Genomic DNA, 21253 nt, shown 5'->3' on the forward strand with positions numbered 1-21253 from the left:
TGGGGGTGGGGGGCAGAGCATGGGGCAGAGGGTCTCAACGTTCTCCCCGGCCCGCACGACTGACGGCGGGGGCTCGTTCCTCTGAGGGAGCGCGACGGCGGCGGCGCCGAGCCGGCACAGTTGAACGTCATCCAGCGACAGCCGCGCTCGACAGAGAAATTGTCCCACACTTCGGGATCTTTACGGTCGGCTCTTTCCCAGCGTCCCAGGCGTTGTTGCTAGTTGGCCCCCCGCAAGCCTCTGCGCTCACCTGGGAGGAGTCGACCTCTTGAGACTCTACCAACTGAAAAGTGCAGGGGTGGAGTTCCAGACCATGCTGAGAGCGGGGGACTAGGGGGAAAAAAAGAGTCCCCTTCCGCCACAAATGAAACAATATTTTTCACCTCCATGCCGAATAGGGCCAACTATTTCTTCACACAAATAGGTTTTCCCGTTTTGCAATCCCAAACAACCACGGCCTCCCCCTACGCCTGGCGCGCCGGCTCTTTGGTTCGTCCCGCGCCGGTCGACCCCGCCGTCACGTGCTCCTCCTGTCCTTCTGAGGAACGTGCATCCCGCCGTGGGGACAGCCAAGCCATGGCAGCCCTGCTGAGACCCGCTCGCTGGCTTCTCCGCGCCGGCAGGGCCGCCCGCCTCCCGCTCTCCCTGCGTCTGCTAGCGGGCTGCTCTGGCCTGCCGCACGCCGTCCCCTGTCTGCCCGCCGCTCGCTCTGGGCCGATCGCAGGGTGAGTGCGTCGGCCCTTCTGGCCAGGCTGTAGTGTTGGGGTCCCCCCGGGGTGGTCGGGGCTGTCGGGGGCCAGGTCTCACCTGTGTTAACTCCACGCTCCTCGCCGCCCCCGGACCAAGCGTCCCGGGGCTCCCGATCGTGGTTTTCGTGCAGGGTTTTCAGGCGACAGTACTGAGCGCCTGCAGAAGGTCATGGCCGCCGGCATGGCTTGCTTCCGGCCTGATTCCTGCCTTCGCCACCTCTAACTGGCTTTTCTGCAGTTGAGCGACCCACGGTCAGAGAAGCTGAGGAGGGCTTTGAAGGCTGCTACGGGAGCCGAGTGATATCCTCTCGTTAAACTCGGCCAGCTGTGTGTTGTCCCACGTGGGATCACTCCTGGTGATCAGTAGCCATCCATATTTAGATGTGAAGAGCTTTAGTGTTTTGGAGGGTACGAGGTGTGTTGGGAGTTTGGGGTGAGTGCTGTTGGAAGTGAGATATTAATTTGAGTAATATTCTAACCACCAGAGAAAAGAAAGTAGGTGCTGAGGTTTTGGCATTGGAGAAAAACGGGTTTTGAAAGACTGGTGCTTATAAATAGAGGTCATTCAGGAGCTAACATAAGAACTGAAAGCAAAGGACCTGGAGTATGCCTGGTCTGCATTGTACAGACCGTTAAGTTATTGCCCCATGCCGCTGAACGGGTCATTTAACCTCCATCCTCAGTTTGCTTAGCTGTACAGTGGGAGTGATCATAGTGTAATGAGGAGTATTGCTCAAGGTCGTAAAGCACTTAAAGGGAGACCTGATACATGGTAAGTACTGTATCAGTTACTATAATGGTAACGGCTATGGTTATATGGATCTCCGCGGACCAGCCTGGAAATTGGATTTCTGCAATGGAGGAAATGTTTTATAATTTCTAACATCTTCACTATAAATCTTTGGGATGTGGCCTACATGTAACTTGGAGCCTGTCTGTGTTTCCTTTTTGGGCCTGAACAGTTAACCTTCAGAAATCATGCCTCCACTTTCAGAGAACTACATCATTGTCTTTCGAGAGGTGTTTTTTTTTTTTTTTTTTAAAGATTTATTTATTTATTCAGAAATCAGAGTTTCAGAGAGACACAGAGATATTCCAACCACTGGTTCACTCTCCCAGATGGCTACAATGGCTGGGGCTGGGCCGGGTCAGAGCCAGGAACTTCATTTGGGTCTCCCATGTGGGTGGCAGGTGCTCAAGCACATGACCCAACTTCTGCTGCTTTCCAGGCACGTTAACAGGGAGCTGGATTGAAGTGGAGCAGCCAGGACTTGAACCAGCCAGTGCCCACATGGGATGCTGGCACAGCATGCTGCAGCTTAACCTGTGGCACCACAACACCTCCCCTCTCCCCCATCCCCACCATTTTAGTTTTACCCATGGCACATCTCACTTGTCTGATATTATTACTTGTTTGTTCTATTTGCTTCCTTAGTAGATAGTAAGCTACAATGAGAGTGGAACTTGGGTTCATAACTTATGTTTAGATCATAGCAAACAACGAAGTGTGATTAAATACTGTTTGATCTCTTTAATCTGGAATGAATCCCCTCTTCCTTCAACCCCATCAGCATTCTCTAGTTTCCCTGGTAACTTGACCATGTTGTTTTATTTTATTTTTTTAAGATTTATTTATTTGAAAGAGTTACTGAGAGAGGTAGAGAGAGAGAAGTCTTCCATCTGATGGTTCCCTCCCCAAAAGGCCGCAACAGTCAGAGCTGCGCCAATCCGAAGCCAGGAGCCTCTTCTGGGTCTCCCATGTGGGTGTGGGGGCCCAAGGACTTAGGCCATCTTCCACTTCCTTCCCAGGCCAAAGCAGAAAGCCGGAAGGGAAGCCAGGACTAGAACTGGCGCCCATATGGGATGCCGGCGCTTCAGGCCAGGGTGTTAACCCGCTGCGCCACAGCACCAGCCCCGACCATCTTGTTTTCTAATTTATAATTAAGCATTGTGTCTGTCATTGGTTCCAGGAAGAAAAGACTTTCCAGTGTTCACCTCTCATTTTAAAAAAATCTTCTCAACAGCTATCAGGAATCCATCTGATTACGCTTCTGCTCCCCATATGTATAAGCATATCAGTCACAAGAAGACTGTCAGGCACCTGCATACCTGCTGTACAGTGACATTTGAGAGAGGAGCAGTCACGTTGGACTTGTGGTAGAGAGTCACTTGAATTTCAGAGAACACATGGTAACAGATATTCAGAATGTTTCAAGGATACAGAAGTCCACTAAGAGACGGGGAGGCCAGCCTTCCAGGCTATGTGGCAGTGGTGGAAGTTGATACTGCAAAGGCCACTTGATTCCTTGAAGCTGCCATGGTTGGTCATTGGATGGTTGGAAGACATTGAAGATTTTTAGAAGTACAGAATTTTTTTAACAATTATTTTATTTCTTTGAAAGAGTTATGGATAGAAGTAGAGCCAGAGAGAGGATTAGCTAAGTGAGCCATGGCGCCGGCCTCCTCCTAATTCTAACACCTGCATCAGTGTCTTGGTCTCTCAAGAAAAAAAGAAAGTATCTTCAATTCTGTACACTCTCCTCTAATCTGCAATACTAATACTGATCCCAAATGTCTACTCCCTAACTATTCTATTATTTATGCAAATTTCATTAAATCTGTACTTCTCAGGGCCAGCACTGTGGCACAGCAGGTTAAGGCCTCAGCCTGCAGTGCCAGCATCCCATATGGGCGCCAGTTTGAGTCTTGGCTGCTCCACTTCTGATCCAGCTCTCTGCTATGGCCTGGGAAAGCAGCAGAAGATGGCGCAACTCTTGGGCCCCTGCACCCGCCTGGGAGGCCCGGAAGAAGCTCCTGCTCAGCTCAGCTCTGGCTGTTGCGGTGGTTTGGGGGAGTGCACCAACAGAATGGAAGACCTCTCTCTGGCTCTGCTTCTATCCATAACTCTTTCAACTTAGGGGATGCAGGTGTCCCAAATGGTGGCTTAACCTGTTGGTACCATGACACTTGCCCCAATGGCATTTGAATTTCAGTGTGAGTTTTGGTAGGAACTGGCACTAAAACCATAGCATAGAGTACACTAATCAAATGTTTATTTTTTTTTTAAAGATATATTCATTTATTTGAAAGTCAGAGTTACACGCAGAGAGAGGAGAGGCAGAGAGAGAGAGGTCTTCCATCCGATGGTTCACTCCCCAATTGGCCGCATGACCAGAGCTGCGCCAATCTGAAGCCAGGACCCTGGAGCTTCTTCCAGGTCCCCCACGCGAGTACAGGGTCCCAAGGACTTGGGCCATCCTCCACTGCTTTCCCAGGCCACAGCAGAGAGCAGATAGGAAGTGGAGCAGCCGGGTCTTGAACCGCAGCCCATATGGCGTGCCGGCAATTCAGGCCAGGGAGTTAACCCGCTGCGCCACAGCACTGGCCCCATATCAAGTGTTTATAAAAACACCAGAGTGGGTAGGAAGTAAACAGAGTGCTAAGTCAGCCCCTCTAGGCTTAGTTGACATTTTCTTCAGTATATACACACTAGAAATAACGAATATTAATGGCTCCTGTTGCCTAGAACTTGTGATTAAATTAGGTGAGGGCCTTGTCTCCCCCCACACCCCCATAAAGGTAGTTTGTCTTTCTTCACTGCCTTCTCTGGTCTAAACTTCAATTATTCTGTCACCTGAACTACTGCAATAGCTTTCTAAATTATATCTCTCTCTCTCTTTTTTAAAGATTTGTTTTATTTATTTGAGAGGTGTGAGTTATAGACAAAGAGAGGGAGAGACAGAAAGGTCTTCCATCTGCTGCTTCACTCCCCAAATGGCCCTAATGGCTGGAGCTGAGCCAGGAGCTTCTTCCAGATCTCCCACGTGTATGCAGGGTCCCAAGGATTTGGGCCATCTTCTACTGCTTTCTCAGGCCATGGCAGAAAGCTGGATTGCAAGAGGAGCAGCTGGGACTTGAACCGGCACCCATATGGGATGCCAGCACTGCAGGCAGAGGATTAACCTACTATGCTGTGGCGCCGGCCCTGATATCTATTTTAATTCTAGCTCCTCCACCTAGTAGCTAGACTTGATTCTTTTTTTTCCTGTCAGAGAAAGATTATGCCACAGCTCCTACTTATAAACCTTTCATAGAGTTCTGATTCGGTGCTGTACATGGAATGAAATCTACACCTAAAATAAAACTTGACTCTGCCTTCAGCATCCTTCCTGATCTAGCCCAGTCTTTTCAGCCCCAGCCCTGACATTGCTCACTCCCTTGACCTGCTGACTGTTCTACCACCACTTAGTGTGCTCGTCACCTGCTGTCTGTAATTCCTTTTTATCCTTAGTGAGATTCAGATGTCGTCTTCCTGGAACCTTCTATCTACAGTATTGCTGTTACTCCTTTATCATAATTCCCTGCTTTTTTATAATACTATAATTGGTAGATTTTTAAAAAAAAAAGTTTATTGGGTGTCAGATTTACTCACTAGATAAAGATCCTATCATGACTTCAGTCTGGCCTAGCCTTGACCATTGTGGCCATCTGGGGAATGAACCAGTGGATGGAAGATTCTGTCTCCCCCTCCCTGCCCTCCCCTGTCTGCCTCTTTGTTACTTTGCCTGTCAAATAAACAAACAGGTCTTTAAAAAAAAATCTTCTACTTCATAAGAGAAATCTCTTCCTCTTGTCCCATCATCTCTAGAAAATAGATAAAAAGTTTACTTGAAAGAATAAACACTGAGATTAATTACCCAAAACGTAGAACTCTAAAAACTCAAAATAAGAAAACTTATGACTCAAGTTTAAAAAAAATCTCAAAATAAGAAAATTTATGACCCAAGTAAAAAATGACAGAAATATCTGAGCATTTTACCAAAGCAGAAATGCAGATTGCAAATAAGCATATGAAAAATGTTCCACATCATATATTATTGGGGAATTGTGAGGGGTGAGAGTTGTGGTACGTGCATCCCATATCAGAATGCCAGCTTGGGTCCTGAAACCTTCTCTTTGCATCCAGCTTCCTGCTAATGTGGTAGAAGGCAACAGATGATGCCTCAAGTGCTTGGGCCCCTGCCACCCATGTGGGAGACCCAGGTGGAATTCTGGACTCCTGCCTTTGGCCTCTCCCAGCCGTGACTATTGTGGGCTTTTGAGGAGTAAACCAGTAGGGGCCGGCGCTGTGGCTCAATGAGTTAATGCCCTGGCCTGAAGTGCTGGCATCCCATTTGGGCTCCGGTTCAAGTTCCGGCTGCTCCACTTCCCATCCAGATCTCTGCTGTGGCCTGGGAAAGCAGTAGAGGATGGCCCGTGCACCTGCTTGGAAGACCTGGAGGAGGTTCCTGGCTCCTGGCTTCAGATTGGCGCAGCTCTGGCCATTGTGGCCAGTTGGGGAGTGAATCATCGGATGGAAGACCTCCCTGCCTCTCCTCTCTCTGTGTGTAACTCTGACTTTCAAATAAATAAATAAATCTTTTTGTAAAAAAAAGTAAACCAGTAGATAGAAGATCTCCTCTCTGCTCTGAGTTTCTCTTTCTCTATTCTACCTTTCAAGTAAGATGAAAATAAATAAATAATTTTTATAAATAACAACAGTGAGATACCATCATACCTCTTAGAATGGCTAAAATCCAAAATGCTGAAAACACCAAATGCTTGTGAGAATGTGGAGCAGTTCACTGCTGATAAGTTCAGAATTTATGTCCATGAAATGGACATAAATGTTTATAGCAGCTTTTCATAATAGCCCAAATTTGGAAGGAACCTAGATGTCCTTCAGTAGGTGAGTGGATAAACAAAGTGTGGGCATTCATACTTTGGACTTTTTTTTTTTTTGAAAGAGTTTCAGAGAGAGGGAAAGAGAGAAATGTTCATTTACTGGTTCACTCCCGAAATGGCCACAATGGCTGGGGCTAGGCCAGGCCGAAGCCAGGAGCTTCATCTGGGTGTCCCATGTATGTGGCAAGGACCCAAACACTTGGGCCATCTTCTACTGCTTTTCCAGGTGCATTAGCAAGGAGCTGCTTCGGAAGTAGAGCAGCTAGAACTTGAACTGATGCCCAAATGGTATGCTGATGTTGCAGATGGCAACTTAACCTGTTATGCTATGGTGGCAGCCCCACATTGGAATATTATTAAACAGTATAAAATGAATTGTCATATTATGAAAAGACATGGTAGAAGTTTAAATATACAAGAGTACTTCCAAATGTTCATAAAAATGAATATTTTGAAAAATCGGATTTATTTGAAAGAGTAGAGAGAGAGGTCTTCCACCTACTGGTTCACTCCCCAAATGGCTGCAGCAGTCAGGGCTGGATCAGGCTGAAATCGGGCACCAGGGACACCGTCTAGGTCTCCCACATAAGAGGCAAAGGTGCAAGGACTTGAGCCACCTTCTGCTGCCTTCCCAGCCACTTTAGAAGGGCGCTAGGTTGGAAGAGAAGCATCTGGGACTGGAACTGGTGCTCATCTGGGATGCCAGTGTTGCAAGGGGCAGCTTAATCTGCTGTGCCACAACTCTGGCCCTATGAATTTCTCTTTGGTCCCATTTCCCATGAGCTTTGGGGAATACCCTTCTGTTGGCCAGGTGAAGGAAATTGCTGTGAAAAGGCTGCATGACATTCTAGAAAGGGCAAGATCCGGAGCTGAGTAAAGAGGTCTGTGGGGGTTCAGAAAAGGAAGAAGGTGTGAAGAGGTAGAGCACATTTTTAGGGCAGTAAAATTATTCTGTATGATACTGTAGTAGTAAATATGGATCATGTAGTTGTCAAAACATGGATTATGGCCGGCGCCGTGGCTCACTAGGCTAATCCTCCGCCTTGCGGCGCCAGCACACCAGGTTCTAGTCCCGGTCAGGGCGCCGGATTCTGTCCCGGTTGCCCCTCTTCCAGGCCAGCTCTCTGCTGTGGCCCGGGAGTGCAGTGGAGGATGGCCCAAGTCCTTGGGCCCTGCACCCCATGGGAGACCAGGAGAGGCACCTGGCTCCCAGCTTTGGATCAGCGCGGTGTGGTGGCCATTGGAGGGTGAACCAATGGTAAAGGAAGACCTTTCTCTCTGTCTCTCTCACTGTCCACTCTGCCTGTCAAAAAAAAAAAAAAAACATGGATTAGAGTGGACGTTTAGCATTTAAGATGCCAGCATCCTGTATCGGATTGCCTGCGTTTGTTACCCAGTTCTGGCTCCTGACTAACTTCCCACCAATGTGGACCCTGATAGGCAGTGGTGATGGCTCAAGTAATTGGGTTCCTATCTCCCATGTGGGAGCCCCTGACCCTGGCCCAGCCCTGGCCCTTTTTTGGCATTTGGAGAGCAAAAATTATCAAAGAAAAGTATAGATATGTATAGACCAAGAGTGAACCCTAATGTAAACTCAAGACCTTAGATAATAATCATGTGTACCTGTTGGTTCATCATTTCTTTTTTATTTTATTTTTTTGACAGGCAGAGTAGACAGTGAGAGAGAGAGAGAGAGAAAGGTCTTTCTTTTCCGTTGGTTCACCCCACAATGGCTGCTGCAGCCAGCACACCGCGCTGATCCGAAGCCAGGAGCCAGGTGCTTCCTCCTGGTCTCCCATGCGGGTGCAGGGCCCAAGGACTTGGGCCATCCTCCACTGCACTCCCGGGCCACAGCAGAGAGCTGGACTGGAAGAGGAGTGACCGGGACAGTCGGCGCCCCGACTGGAACTTATGCAAGTTGTTAATAGAGGAGCCTAGAGGGGGAATATGGTATATAGTATCTCTGCACCTACTATTTTTTTTTAAGATTTTATTTATTTGAAAGGAAGAGTTACAGCAGAGAGAGAGAGACAGACAGACAGACAGACAGACAGAAGGGTCTTCCATCCACTGATTCACTCCGTGAATGGCCTCAACAGCTGTAGCTGGGACCATCCGAAGCCAAAAGGCAAGAGCCAGGAGCTTCTTCTAGGTATCCCACACAGGTGCAGGGGCCCAAGCACTTGGGCCATCTTCTACTGCTTTCTCAGGCCATAGCGGAGAGCTGGGTCAGAAGAGGAGCAGCCGGGACTGGAACTGATGCCCATATGGGATGCCAGTGCTACAGGTGGAGGCTTAGGCTGTTACCCCATAGGCCAGCCTCTTTCTGCACTTTCTGTTGGTTCTTCTATAAACCTAAAACTTCTGTAAAAAGTATTACCCATTGAGTGGAAGTCAAAGTTCTAGTGGCTTGCGGGAGCCAGAGCTGACACTTAAGCCTGATGACAATGTCCCAAAAGCACTGAGACTTCATGGCAGAGCCCATGGGGGAGAAACCAGTGGGCAGCCTGGCCAGGATTGGTACAGTCCTGGGGAAGAAGCTGGAGGAAAGGGGCTTTGACAAGGCTACGTGGTCCTTGGCCAGTTAATGGTCCAAAAGAAAGATGAAGATCTCTTCCAGGAGTGGCTGAAGGACACATGTGGCGCCAACGCCAAGCCGTCCCAGGACTACAGAGTGGTGTATCACCTTGTGATGCTGTCCTGGAGCCCTCAGCCCCAGCCCCAGCATTGACCTTCCAGAGTTAGCAGCTAGGTGGGGACTCTGTGCTCGTCAAAGGAAAAGATTGCTGTCCTATTCACCTCTGATGTCCTCCCAGGCCTTTGGGGTGGGGGTGGGAGGGCGTTTCTTGCCCTCACCACTTCACCTTTTCTGGGATTCTCACTCTTGCATGCAGTTCCCCTCCTTCAGTTTCCACCTGCCAATTCCACAGTGACAGTTTTCCTACTTTCTTGAGTGGGTTCCTGGACCCTTCCCTCACCAGTCTGTTTGCCATTTGGCTCCCTTTTGAGCAGAATGGTCACTGTCCTCAAAGGTTTTGAAATCAGTGAAGTCAGGTGGCCTTCAAAAAATAAATATGATCTGTTAATTTTTTAAAAAAGGCACATGATGGGGGCTGGCGTAGTGGCATGGTGGGTTAAGCCGCCACTTGTGATGCCAGCATTCCATATCAGAGCACTGGTTCGAGTCCCAGCTACTGTGCCTGGGAAGGCAGCAGAAGATGGCCCAAGTACTTTGGCCCCTGCAACCCATGTGGGAGACCTGATGGAATGCTGACCTCCTGGCTTCAGCGTAAACCAGCAGATTGTCACTCTGCCTTTCAAATAAATAAATAAATCTTTAAAAATACATACAGGCTGAAAGGGTAGAACTCTGTGGAAGCCGGCTTATAGTAATCTGACCCTTGTGGGGTTTTTTTGTTCATTTGTTTTTTAAGTATTGTGGCTCAACTATGAAATTAGTTTCTTCTTGTACTAAGACTAAAAATAAAAATCACCACCATGACAGTTTTTTTAAATGGAGAAAAACAACTTTTAAAAATGTCATTTTGTCAGAGGAAATTCATGAATAACTTCAATATTTTTGGTGAGTATGCTAAGGAGGGAACTGAGATGTTTAATGCAGAAGTATAAAAGAGTCATTCTGATACTTGGATGAGATGATAAAATAATAGTTTTCCCTTGTGTAGTTGGGTCAGTTTTGGTCCTTAGGGTTTCAAGGCAGTGCGCTCCAGCTTGTGCAGCCTGAGGAGCAGGTTCCTACCTTGCATGGAGCATAAAGCCTAGACTCGTTTCTTCCCTTCCTTTCTGCCATAACCTATCCACTGCTTCAGGCTGTGGTGTTCATGTTCCCTTCAAGGTATATGAGAGGGAATTAAGAAATAAAAGTGTTCATTTTGAGAGGCAGGGAGAGATGGATACTTCCCAGCTGCAGGCTCACTCAGATGCCTGCAGTAGGTGTGACTAGGTATGGCTGGGCCAGGCTGAAGCCAGGAGCCAGAAACTCAATCCAGATTTCCCATATGGGTGGCAAGGACCCAGGTACTTGATCCTTTACCTGCTGCCTCCCAGGGGTACATTAGCAGGCAGCTGAAATCTAAAGCAGAACTGGGATTCAAATCAGATATCCCCATGTAGGGTGCAGATATCCCAAGTCTTAACTGTTGTGCCTGCCTCTTTAGAGTGAATTTAAAAATAAATTCCGGGCCATATAATTAGTGGAAAAGGCATTGGAGAATCTTTTGGTTAAAGATAGATCCTTTCCCCTATCCCAGTTTATTTTAAAGTAGCTTCATATTTCTACTTAACTAATTCAAGTCAAGCATACTTAGGCAAAGGAAGCTTGACTGCCGTAAGGACTTACAAGAATAATCGGCCTCAGAACGTTCAGAATGATGTGCTAGTTTATGAGCATCTCTGTCTTCCTGAATTTTGTGTTTGTTCTTACATTTAAAACTGCATTTTAGCAAATGTTCTGTTTTTGTGTTCTCTAACAACTTACTAGATTTGGGTTAGATGAAAAAAACTGGCAAAGAGGTATACTCCACCAGAATTCTGAAATTTCCATATTAATCAGCTTTTGTTATTGAGCACTATTATACACAGCTGAACTTGACATGTTGTTCTGGGAGGGGGGTTAAAATAATGATACTTTGTATTAGGAATAACTGCTACAGTAGCCAAAAAAATGGCTTTGGAAGCCTTTAGAAAATAAATAACTGTAAGGGTATATCTTCTATAGGTAATAATCTAACATTTAATTCCATTCATTTCACAAATTTTGCTCAATTAAATCTACAATGTGCCAACCATTAGGTTTACAGAGATAAGACATTGTCTGTTTATTTTGTATTCTGACATTTTCCAGTCTGTTTGCATGGGTGGAAACCTTGAGGGTCACCATGATCATGACTTTGATCCCAGATCACTGTGATAGAATTTCCAGTCTAGTATCCATTACTGCCTCTGTGCTTTACAGAACCTTGTGGGGAAAATCTCTGGTTTAGCTCCATTTACTGCAGTTTCACACACATTATCTGTTTTCCAGTCATAAAAAACCAGCAATAATTTTATGTTTAAACTTACCACTCTCTGTGTATGTGCCAGAGATTTACTTAATTTTTTAAGATCGGTTTATTTGAAAGGTACAGTTAGAGGGGCTAGACTAGGTCAGGCCAAAACCAAGAGCTTGGAGCTCCATCATAGGTCTCCTAAATAGGTAGGAGGAGCCCATGTACTTCAACCATCTTGTGCTGCTTTTTCCCAGGCACATTAGCAGGGAGCTGGTTCAGAAGTGGAGCAGCCAGGACCTGAACTCTTGTGCATATGAGATGCTGGTATTATAGGCTGCGGCTTAACCACTGTGCTACAAAGCTGGCTGGAATTTCTAGTAAATCAGGGACAGCATATATTCCTACAGCCAGGAAAACCACTGAATTAATGTTTTAGAGAATTTGGTGTATATATTAGGTTTTATCTTAGTAAAATATTGAGCAATTTGAAAATTATATTTTTGTAAACGATATGTTTTTATAAACATACTTATTCTGACTACGTAATTTGTAAACATTTTTGTTCTTGTTTGACCTAAAATTAATGATGTTAAACACCAGAAATCTAATTTATTTTTAATGGCTATAGTTATCTTAAATAATTAGAAATGTGTAAAACTAGCAATGTGTCAAAACTAACATTTTGATGGATGGAAAGCAGATAAGTTATCAGATTTTGGATATATTTTAGATCTCTGTGCTATTAATAGAAGTGAGATGAGCTTTGTAGCATAAATTGTTTCATTTTTCCTTCACTAACCTTGTTTTGGTTATGGGAGATTAAAAAATTACAAAACACAACATATTACCATCTTAGTTTGAAATGATTCTCTGGGGCTGGCGCTGTGGCGTAGCAGGTAAAGCCTCCACCTGCAGTGCCAGCATCCCATTTGGGTGCCAGTTTGAGTCCTGGCTGCTCCACTTCCAATCCAGCTCTCTGCTATGCCCTGGGACAGCAGTAGAAGATGGCCCAAGTCTTGGGCTCCTGCACCCACATGGGAGACCTAGAAGAGGCTCCTGCTCCTGGCTTCGGATTGGCTCAGCTCTGGCCACTGAGGCCATCTGGGGAGTGAACCAGTGGATAGAAGACCTCTCTCTCTCTCTCTCTGTCTCTCTCTCTCTCAGCCTCTATGTAACTCTGCCTTTCAAATAAATAAATAAATCTTTAAAAAAATAAAAAGAAATGATTTATGTTGAAATCTATCAAGATACACTCAGCTATTTAGGAAAGTTACTGTGTATATGATTTATATGTATATGTAAATTGTCTTAAGGCAAAAAGTCAAAACTTCCTATTTTTCTGATTATTTTTCATATTGTACTGCCATTTTTAAGGTATTAATAACTAATAAAAGTTTTACATAAATTCTACTCAGAAAGATGACATATAGCATGATTGACTTAGTTTATACCTAATTATGTTTCATTTTCTAGGGGTCTACTGAGCCAAGCCAGGCTATATGCCATTGCTGCTGAAAAAAAGAATGTTCTTCAAGAGGAGCCCACTTTGTCTCCCAAAAGGAATGCCAGGTGGTTTGATTGGGCACTCATGAGACTAGATAATTCTGTAAGAAGAACTGGCCGCATTCCAAAGATGCTTCTTCAGAGAGTCTTTGATAGCACATGCCACTCAGGTATTTCAAAATTTTCTGTTCAAAAAATTCACTTTTTAAATACATACTTATTTGGGGGTAAGCTTATTGCCGTGTATGTTGTTCTTTTGAATTTTGTTGTATTCTGTTGATCATCATGATTCTGTGCTATAGTGATGATCCCTGTCTAAGTCATCAAGACAAAGTTTGGAGTAACTAAAACATTTTGCTTTGTTTTTTTTTTTTGTTTTTTTTGTTTTTTTTTTTTAAAGATATTTATTTATTTGAAAGTCAGAATTATGGAGATAGAGAGATACCATCTATCTGCTGGTTCATTGTTGCCCTGACTGCAACAGCCAGGGCTGGGCCAGGGGCCAGGGGCTTTTTCTGGATCACCACAAGGGGGCAGGGGTCCAGGTACTTGGACCATTTTCTGCTGCTTTGGCAGGCACATCAGAAGTGGAGCAGCAGGGAATCATACTGGCACCTATATGGGATGCTGGCATCCCAGGCAGAGGCTTTACCTGTTGCCCCACAGCGTGGACCCCTAGGTGTTTGTTTTAGAGTCATGTTTCAGTGGTAAATTGTCTTGTGTATGTCCTGGCTGCTTCTCTTCCGATCCAGCTCTCTGCTATGGCCTGGGAAAGCAGCAGAAGACGGCCCAGGTGCTTGGGCCCTTCACCTGCATGGGAGACCCAAAAGAAGCTCTTGGTTCCTGGTTTGGAATCAGCCCAGCTACGGCCGTTGTGGCCATTTGAGGAATAAACCAGTGGATGGACGACCTCTCTCTCTCTGTCTCTCTGTCTTTAATTCTACCTCTCAAGTGAATAAATAAATAAATAAATAAAATCTTTTTTAAGAATCTGATGATGAGGAATACCAAAGAAGTATTAGTTATAACTATAGTTGTGTGCATTGAATTTTTTCTTTTATTATTATTGAGAGACAGACAGACAGAGCGCCCATCTTCAGTTTCACTCCTCAAATTTCCAAAATGGCCAGGACTGGGTCGGGAGTGAAGCCAGGACCCAGGAACCCAATCCAGGTTTCCTCTGTTGGTGGTAGGAATCCATCACCACTGCATTCGCAGAAGCTGAAGTCAGGAGGTTTTTCAGTTTTCCAGCCATTGCTACAATCGCTTCTCAAACATTTTTGTTCCAAAGGGAAATCCTTGTCCTCGAGCGTTAGCTCCCAAACTGTTGCCCCGAGTCCTTTCCAGCCCTGTGCAATTACTAGTATGTTTTCTGCCACTGTTTGTTTGTCTATTTTTGGTATTTCATGTAAGTTGAATTATATAATAAGGGGTTTATTTTGTTTTAAAGTCAGCTTTTAGGGACATGTAAATAATGGTTATGAATATGGAAAGAAGGAAGTTTTTATCTTATAACTGATTATAGATTTAAATTTGATGCTTATGAGTTTTAACTATACATTTTTGTATTCTTTTCATAAGATACTAAGAAACTTAGTCTGAATTGCAGCAAGTGCTGCTTATAAGTTGGGTTCTTTATATTTTGTATTCAGTACAACCATGCAGATTACATGGATTTCATAACCTTAGATTCCTTAAAAAAGCAGAAAAATTTTCAGTATTATTCTGCTTTTAATTGTTACTAACATTGTGAATTAGCATTTTTCTAATTTATAGATGCTATCACTATTTGGTGGGCCAACATTTTTGACTATTTATAGACTTCAGTTTAAGTTTTGATATCTATCAAAATGAAACTGGTTTTGTATTCAACGTTGTCTGTTAACCTCTTTTCCATAGGTAGCCCAGGGAGTAATCAAGCCTTGCTTCTGCTGCGCAGCTGTGGTTCTCTCTTGCCTGAACTAACTCTCGCAGAGAGAACAGAATTTGCTCATCAGATATGGGAAAAACTTCAGAAATTGGGTATGATTGTCTGAATATATGATATGTATTAAAGATGTTCTTTCTTTTTGTAAAAAAGTATTTATATAAATACTGTTAATTTTATGGGATGGCTACTTGTTTCATAAATTTTGGTAATATGATTTATTTGGTGAGTTACAGTGACATCTAGGGGCATTAAGAATAAAATAACTTAAAACAATGTAAGTATGATAACTTGAAAAGAAAATCAGAAAAATGTTTGCTCTGTTAAAATTATAAATGAACAATTTGACCAAGTCATTCTGTTTGTTAGAAATCAGATACAAATATAGTCGTATATGCAAAAGAATAACTTCATTGTAGCTTATTTGTAATAGCAATATTCGAGTCAGCTCTAATGTCCTTCACTTAGGGGATTAGATATCTAATTTATGGAGCATCTGTAATAGAATGGTAGTGGTTAGAAAAATACTCATGGAGGGGAGGTGTTCTCCAAAGTATCAATAAAAATTGAAGTACTGGACAGTGGGTATAGTATGCACCATTTTGTAGCAAAATATTTTTTAAATTCATGTACTTATAAATATTTCTTATAGAATGAAAACCACTGGATATAATTTTTACTCTACTTTTATATATTTTCAATTTTGAGCCATATGAATATAATACATACAAAAAATAGTTACATAGAAAGAGTATTGATAAGATTTGATGTTCTTTCCTGATTTTTTAAAAATCTTAATTGAAAGATGTTCTTTAACATGTTAAAATCTAAAATCAACTGTCCCATGAATACAATGATCTATGATATGAAGCAGTGCTAGAAATTATTGTCTTTTAGGTGATACAATTTTAAAATCCCAGAAAAATTATAATTATAAAAATTAGCTGGACATAATGTTTGAGAATCCATCACTTTTCTAGTTAAAAAATAAAATAGAAGAATACAATTAAATATAGCCACAATATATAAAATTCCTAGGGTTATATCCTTCAAAAATATATAGGGCCTATAAGGAAAAAAACTGTAGACCCTTACCTCATAGTTTTTAATCCATTCATAATTTATTTTGAAGATAGGTTCATTTTTAAAATAATTTTTAAAAAGTAGATACATATAAATTCACTAGAAAAGTAAAGATAAAAAAGTTACCCCAAATTAGAAGTTTTTGTGTGCTATCAAGTCATGTAATTAAATACGGCTATGAAAAAATATGTGTGAGAAGGATTGCTTTTTAGTTTTTTTGTTTTTAAGCAGTAGGCATGGTACCCAAATTTAATGAAAAGAATACACATGACATACCAGGTCGGCATCTCAATAAAGAACTGAGAAACCACTCTGCGTTCAGACAACTGTTTTTATAGATAGGGGTACAGCCAGGCAGTTCTCCTTCCCCTCCCCTACTCTGGGATGTTGTGTGGAGGACTTCTTTGGGCATGGAATTAAGTTGTGAAATTCCTCCCAGGACTTTTTCAGCACAATATTAGATCTAATAGCTCTCTTGGCTATGGGCAGGAGTTATTGAACAAGGTTATTGAAAAAAGGGTAAGACTTTTGATATGTAAATGTTATTATGCTTCCAAGGCTTGCTTCTACATTTCTTTCCTTGTTCAGGCACACAAAAATTCTTTTTTTGTTCCACAGCTCCTATTATACACATAGGTTATTGTCTACCTTGCTGCCTAAAATTCTCCTCTCAAAAGAAAAATAACCCATAATCTTATGGGGGCTAGAATGGGTGAAGGTCTTTCTTGTGTTTATTCTTCAAGCTGGTGTGTGGGCATAGGGCTGATTGTGGCTGTTCTTCTCGTGCTGCCTGTCCTATGGTGTTTGGGGATAGCCTGGGAAAGATTGTCCTGCATGGTTCAGAGGGCTGGTCACATAGTCCACTGGGATAGTCTGGAAGCCCTGCTTCATGACCATCTGGAGCTGGATGGCCTTGCCAATTGTTACAGGAGACAGTTGGTCAGAGATCCTTGTCTGCGTGCAAGAAAAGAATTTCAGATGTGAGACAGGAGCAGTAAGCATGCTAGCCAGGTTTAATGAAAAGAATACACCTGACAGACGAGGTGGACATCTCAGTGAAGATCTGAGAGCCAAAGATTTTATTCTAAAATGCAGAAGAGCCCTAACAATTCCATAGAAAGATAGTGTATTACACTCTGTTATAACTATATATGATTTTGACAGGGAGAACTATATATTGACTATATATAGTTCTATATATTCTATATATTATATATATATTAAAGTTTTCAGATACCTTTTTCCTGAACTGTTAAATGCCAAGCTCATTAACATAACTACAGAAATAATATTTAAAGTTCTGTTGATAGAAAAGTGGGGCAAAAATTTCATGTGGACAAGTCCAAGACAACACGCAGAAGAGAGAATGGCTGTCTAGTTATACTGTTAGCAGAAGAGTAAGCTTCGATCTAGGCAAGACATTGACCCAAAATAATAGTAGTTTTGAACATGCCTTCAAGTTTAATAACAGAAGTGTAAAATAAATGCCAGTGGATGATAATTTACAAAGTTACCACATGAAAGACTGAATAAGAATATAGTAGCAAAACACTGAAAAACAGTGGACAGCAGAGCCAAACTGTGAAAGATTGTTGGAGGTCTGTGGACATGGGATAAAATACACTAGGTGATGATGCTATTTTAGCTTTTGTTTATTAAGGTAACAGGTTTTAGGGTTATATCCCCAAACTTTGGGTTTTTAATTTAAGTTATAGATCTGGACTTTAAAATTCATACTACAAAATTCAGTTTTTAAAAACCTTATTTTAAAGAAATGACCCATGCAGTTAGTGGGATATAATAAGTAAGTATAGGGATAAAAATTTTACTGAGACTTACAGAAACATTTTTGCTGTATGTGGAATTACATTATTCCAGTGTAACAGAAAGCATGAAAACTGAAAGAGTTGTATTGAATGCTGGTTTTAACTAAAATCTATAGGAAAAGCCAGTTTAGGTGTTACTTGGTTTTTGAGCAATTTCCTCAGCTTCTCTAATAGAACAAAGTGAACTCACCTTTCATAAGATTTTAGAATATTATTTCCTGCAACCCTGGAGCTGAGGCTAACTGTTATTAGCGGAGTTCAGCTTGAGTTAGGATTTGTTAAAAATGAATTTCCAGCAGAGAGCTGGACTGGAAGAGGAGCAACCAGGACAGAATTCAGCGTCCCAACCGGCGCTAGAACCTGGGGTGCCAGCGCCGCAGGCAGAGGATTAGCCAAGTGAGCCGCTCCTTTTCCAGTCCAGCTCTCTGCTGTGGCCCGGGAAAGCAGTGGAGGATGGCCCAAGTGCTTGGGCCCTGCACTCACATGGGAGACCAGGAGGAAGCACCTGGCTCCTGCCTTTGGATTGGTGCAGCACGCTGGCCGCGGTGCACTGGCCATAGCGGCCATTTGCGGGGTGAACCAACAGAAAGGAAAACCTTTTTCTCTGTCTGTCTCTCACTGTCTAACTCTGCCTGTCAGAAAAAAAAATGAATTTTCAGACATTGTTGAAAATTGCATGCCAGAGGTTCACTTGCACAGTGTTCCTCTTTAAGGCCCTGCATAAAGTTTTACAGTAGTTAACACATTGGATTCTCAAGGCTTATACCATCTAGGTTCCAATCTGTGGTCACTTATTGGTCACGTGACCTTGGACATGAGAAAGAATCTGTTTTCCTCATCTATAAGATGGGAGTAATAGCACTTGCCTCAAAGGTGTTGTGGGGAGACTTTATTTATTTATTTTTTTAAATTTATTTGACAGAGTTAGACAGAAACAAAGGTCTTCCTTCCGTTGGTTCACCCCCAAAATGGCCACTATGGCCGGAGCTATGCTGATCCGTAGCCAGGAGCCAGGTGCTTCTTCCTGGTCTCCCACGCAAGTGCAGGTGCCCAAGCACTTGGGCCATCCTCCACTACCTTCCCGGGCCATAGCAGAGAGCTGGACTGGAAGAGGAGCAGCCAGGACTAGAACCAGGTGCCCATATGGCATGCTGGTGCTGCAGGTGGAGGATTAGCCAAGTGAGCCACGGCGCCGGCCCCGAGACTTTATTTTTACAGTAGTTAGCATTAATATACTAGGACAAATCTTTGGTGCCTGAAATCTCATAATCTAACATTAGATATTGACCCTAGGACTGTGTGGCCACCAGCAATTAAATGAATATCTGAAATTTAAATTCATGAGAATTTTAATGATCATGTTAGCACTTGATTAATAGGATAACCATGAAGTTGTGAATAGGTGGATTTAGGCTGAGTGATGACCTTCCATTGTAGTGGCTGTAGGTAGTGTGAATGCAGAAAGCAAGCAAAAGTCATAAGAAGACAGATAATTGATGATAGCAGATCAGAACTGATATTTAGCAACTGAAAACAGAATGAGTCTTTCAAAGAAGAAGGTTTAGCGTGGCCTGGTTAGTAAGTAATCAAGTTGCCAACACGGTTCTCCCGGTATAAAAGAACTTCAGGTGTAACCCATCCATCTGGCCAGTAATGAGTTTGGTATAGATAAGTCCTTAAGCCACTTTTACATGCAGGAGTATTGTCAACATTTTCTCACAGGAATAGAATATTATGCTTCATAAGTAAGAGACCTTTTGGTTTCTGAATAGGTAGTGACTTGTAATTACAATAATTCAGTAATTACTGTCTTCCATGCTTCACTTGCTCTATCGATGGGTCTAAGTGTCCCATAGATGGGTGAAATGCTAAGGTGATAGATAATTTTTTGTTTGTTACATTTAGTTGTACATGATTTCAGTTTTGATAAAGATGATTTTAAGTGCTTTTCTAAAACTTTGATTTAAATTTTATTTATAGGTACTGTGTATGATGTGAGTCACTACAATGCTTTACTTAAAGTCTATCTTCAAAATGAATATAAATTCTCGCCAACTGATTTCCTGGCAAAAATGGAGGAAGCAAATATTCAACCAAATCGAGTAGGTGGTCCCTGTTAAGAATATTTATTGGTCAAATCCACTTTTTTAAAAATTTTAACTCAGAAAAATATGAAAAAAAATAACTGGCACATTTCATTGACAGGTAACATACCAGAGATTGATTGCTGCTTATTGTAATGTTGGAGATATTGAAGGTGCCAGGTATGGCTCTCTAGAAATCTGTGTTTAAGCAAACACATTTGTAAATTTTGTATACCCAGAATATATCCACTCCTTGATTTTAAAATTTCTTCTTTGTAAGGAAATTCTTTCACAAGTATTTCAGCCTAACAAATTTGGTAATATGACTCAGAAAAAATATAAATTGTTGTGTAAGAAGGAAAGATAAATAAGAACTGCTGTTTTAATTAAAACCTTGATTTATTAGAGCAGAAGTGAAAAATCACTGAGATATAAGCTTGGCCTTACTTTTTTTAAAAAAACCATTTCCTAAGGATATTTCATCAGCTCATTTACAAAGCTGAGAGTATTCTCCTTAAATCACATATTCATATAAAGTTAATTGTGGGCTAAAGAAACTTAGTACCACTTGAGACTGAAGATTGGGAGATAAGAGACAAATTGAAATGATTTTAACTTAATGAATCTTATTGAAATTTATGCTTTTTAAAGGTTAATTAGTAGAGTAGAGCCATCAGATTTTTAAAAATTACTTTGGATTTTTAACAAGAGTATTTAAAATATTGATACTCAGGGAGTGGGATTTTGTGGGAAACAGATCAGTTTTCACTTTGTAGTTTTTAAAGCAAGGATTTTATATTTCAAAATAAAATAAAGAACTTAGAGCCTAATTCTATACATGTTGTGGGAAGTGTCTTTGATATATATTTCCAAAGAGTATTTTCATTTCTCTTTCTTTGCAGCAAGATTCTTGGATTTATGAAAACTAAGGATCTTCCTGTTACAGAAGCTGTGTTCAGTGCTCTTGTTACAGGACATGCAAGAGCTGGGTAATGTCCAACAAAATGTTTTGGTTCTTAAGCAAGGTTTAAATTTATAGAAAATTATTGTGGGAAATTGTTGTGTTGTTGTTTTTTTTTTTTTTTTTAGATTTATTTATTATTTGAAAGAGTTACGGAGAGAAAGGGAGAGACACAGAGAGAGAAAAAGAGAGAGAAAGATCCTCCATCTGCTAGTTCACTCCCCTGATGGCTGCAACAGCCAGGGCTAGGCTAGCCCAAAGCCAGGAGCCAGGAGCGTCTTCCAGCTGGGTCTTCCACATGGGTAGCAGGGGCCAAAACACTTGAGCCATTCTCCACTGCCTTTCCCAGGCCATTAGCCTGGAGCTAGATTAGAAGTGGAGCAGCCA

At 42.4% G+C, this 21253-nt stretch overlaps 1 protein-coding gene across 1 annotated transcript in view; it reads left to right on the plus strand.

Moving 5' to 3' along the window:
* Nucleotides 1-508: 508 nt before the first annotated feature.
* The window catches only part of LRPPRC (leucine rich pentatricopeptide repeat containing), a 110183-nt gene continuing 89438 nt past the window's right edge, over nt 509-21253 (plus strand). Inside the window, exons 1-6 of the mRNA XM_008254465.4 lie at nt 509-725; nt 12956-13155; nt 14885-15007; nt 19802-19923; nt 20027-20085; nt 20808-20894. Coding sequence (XP_008252687.2) covers nt 577-725; nt 12956-13155; nt 14885-15007; nt 19802-19923; nt 20027-20085; nt 20808-20894 — 740 coding nt within the window. The 5' untranslated portion in view covers nt 509-576. The remainder of the gene's footprint in view (nt 726-12955; nt 13156-14884; nt 15008-19801; nt 19924-20026; nt 20086-20807; nt 20895-21253) is intronic.

This window comes from Oryctolagus cuniculus, chromosome 2 (assembly GCF_964237555.1).
Source record: "Oryctolagus cuniculus chromosome 2, mOryCun1.1, whole genome shotgun sequence".
NCBI classification, from domain to species: domain Eukaryota; kingdom Metazoa; phylum Chordata; class Mammalia; order Lagomorpha; family Leporidae; genus Oryctolagus; species Oryctolagus cuniculus.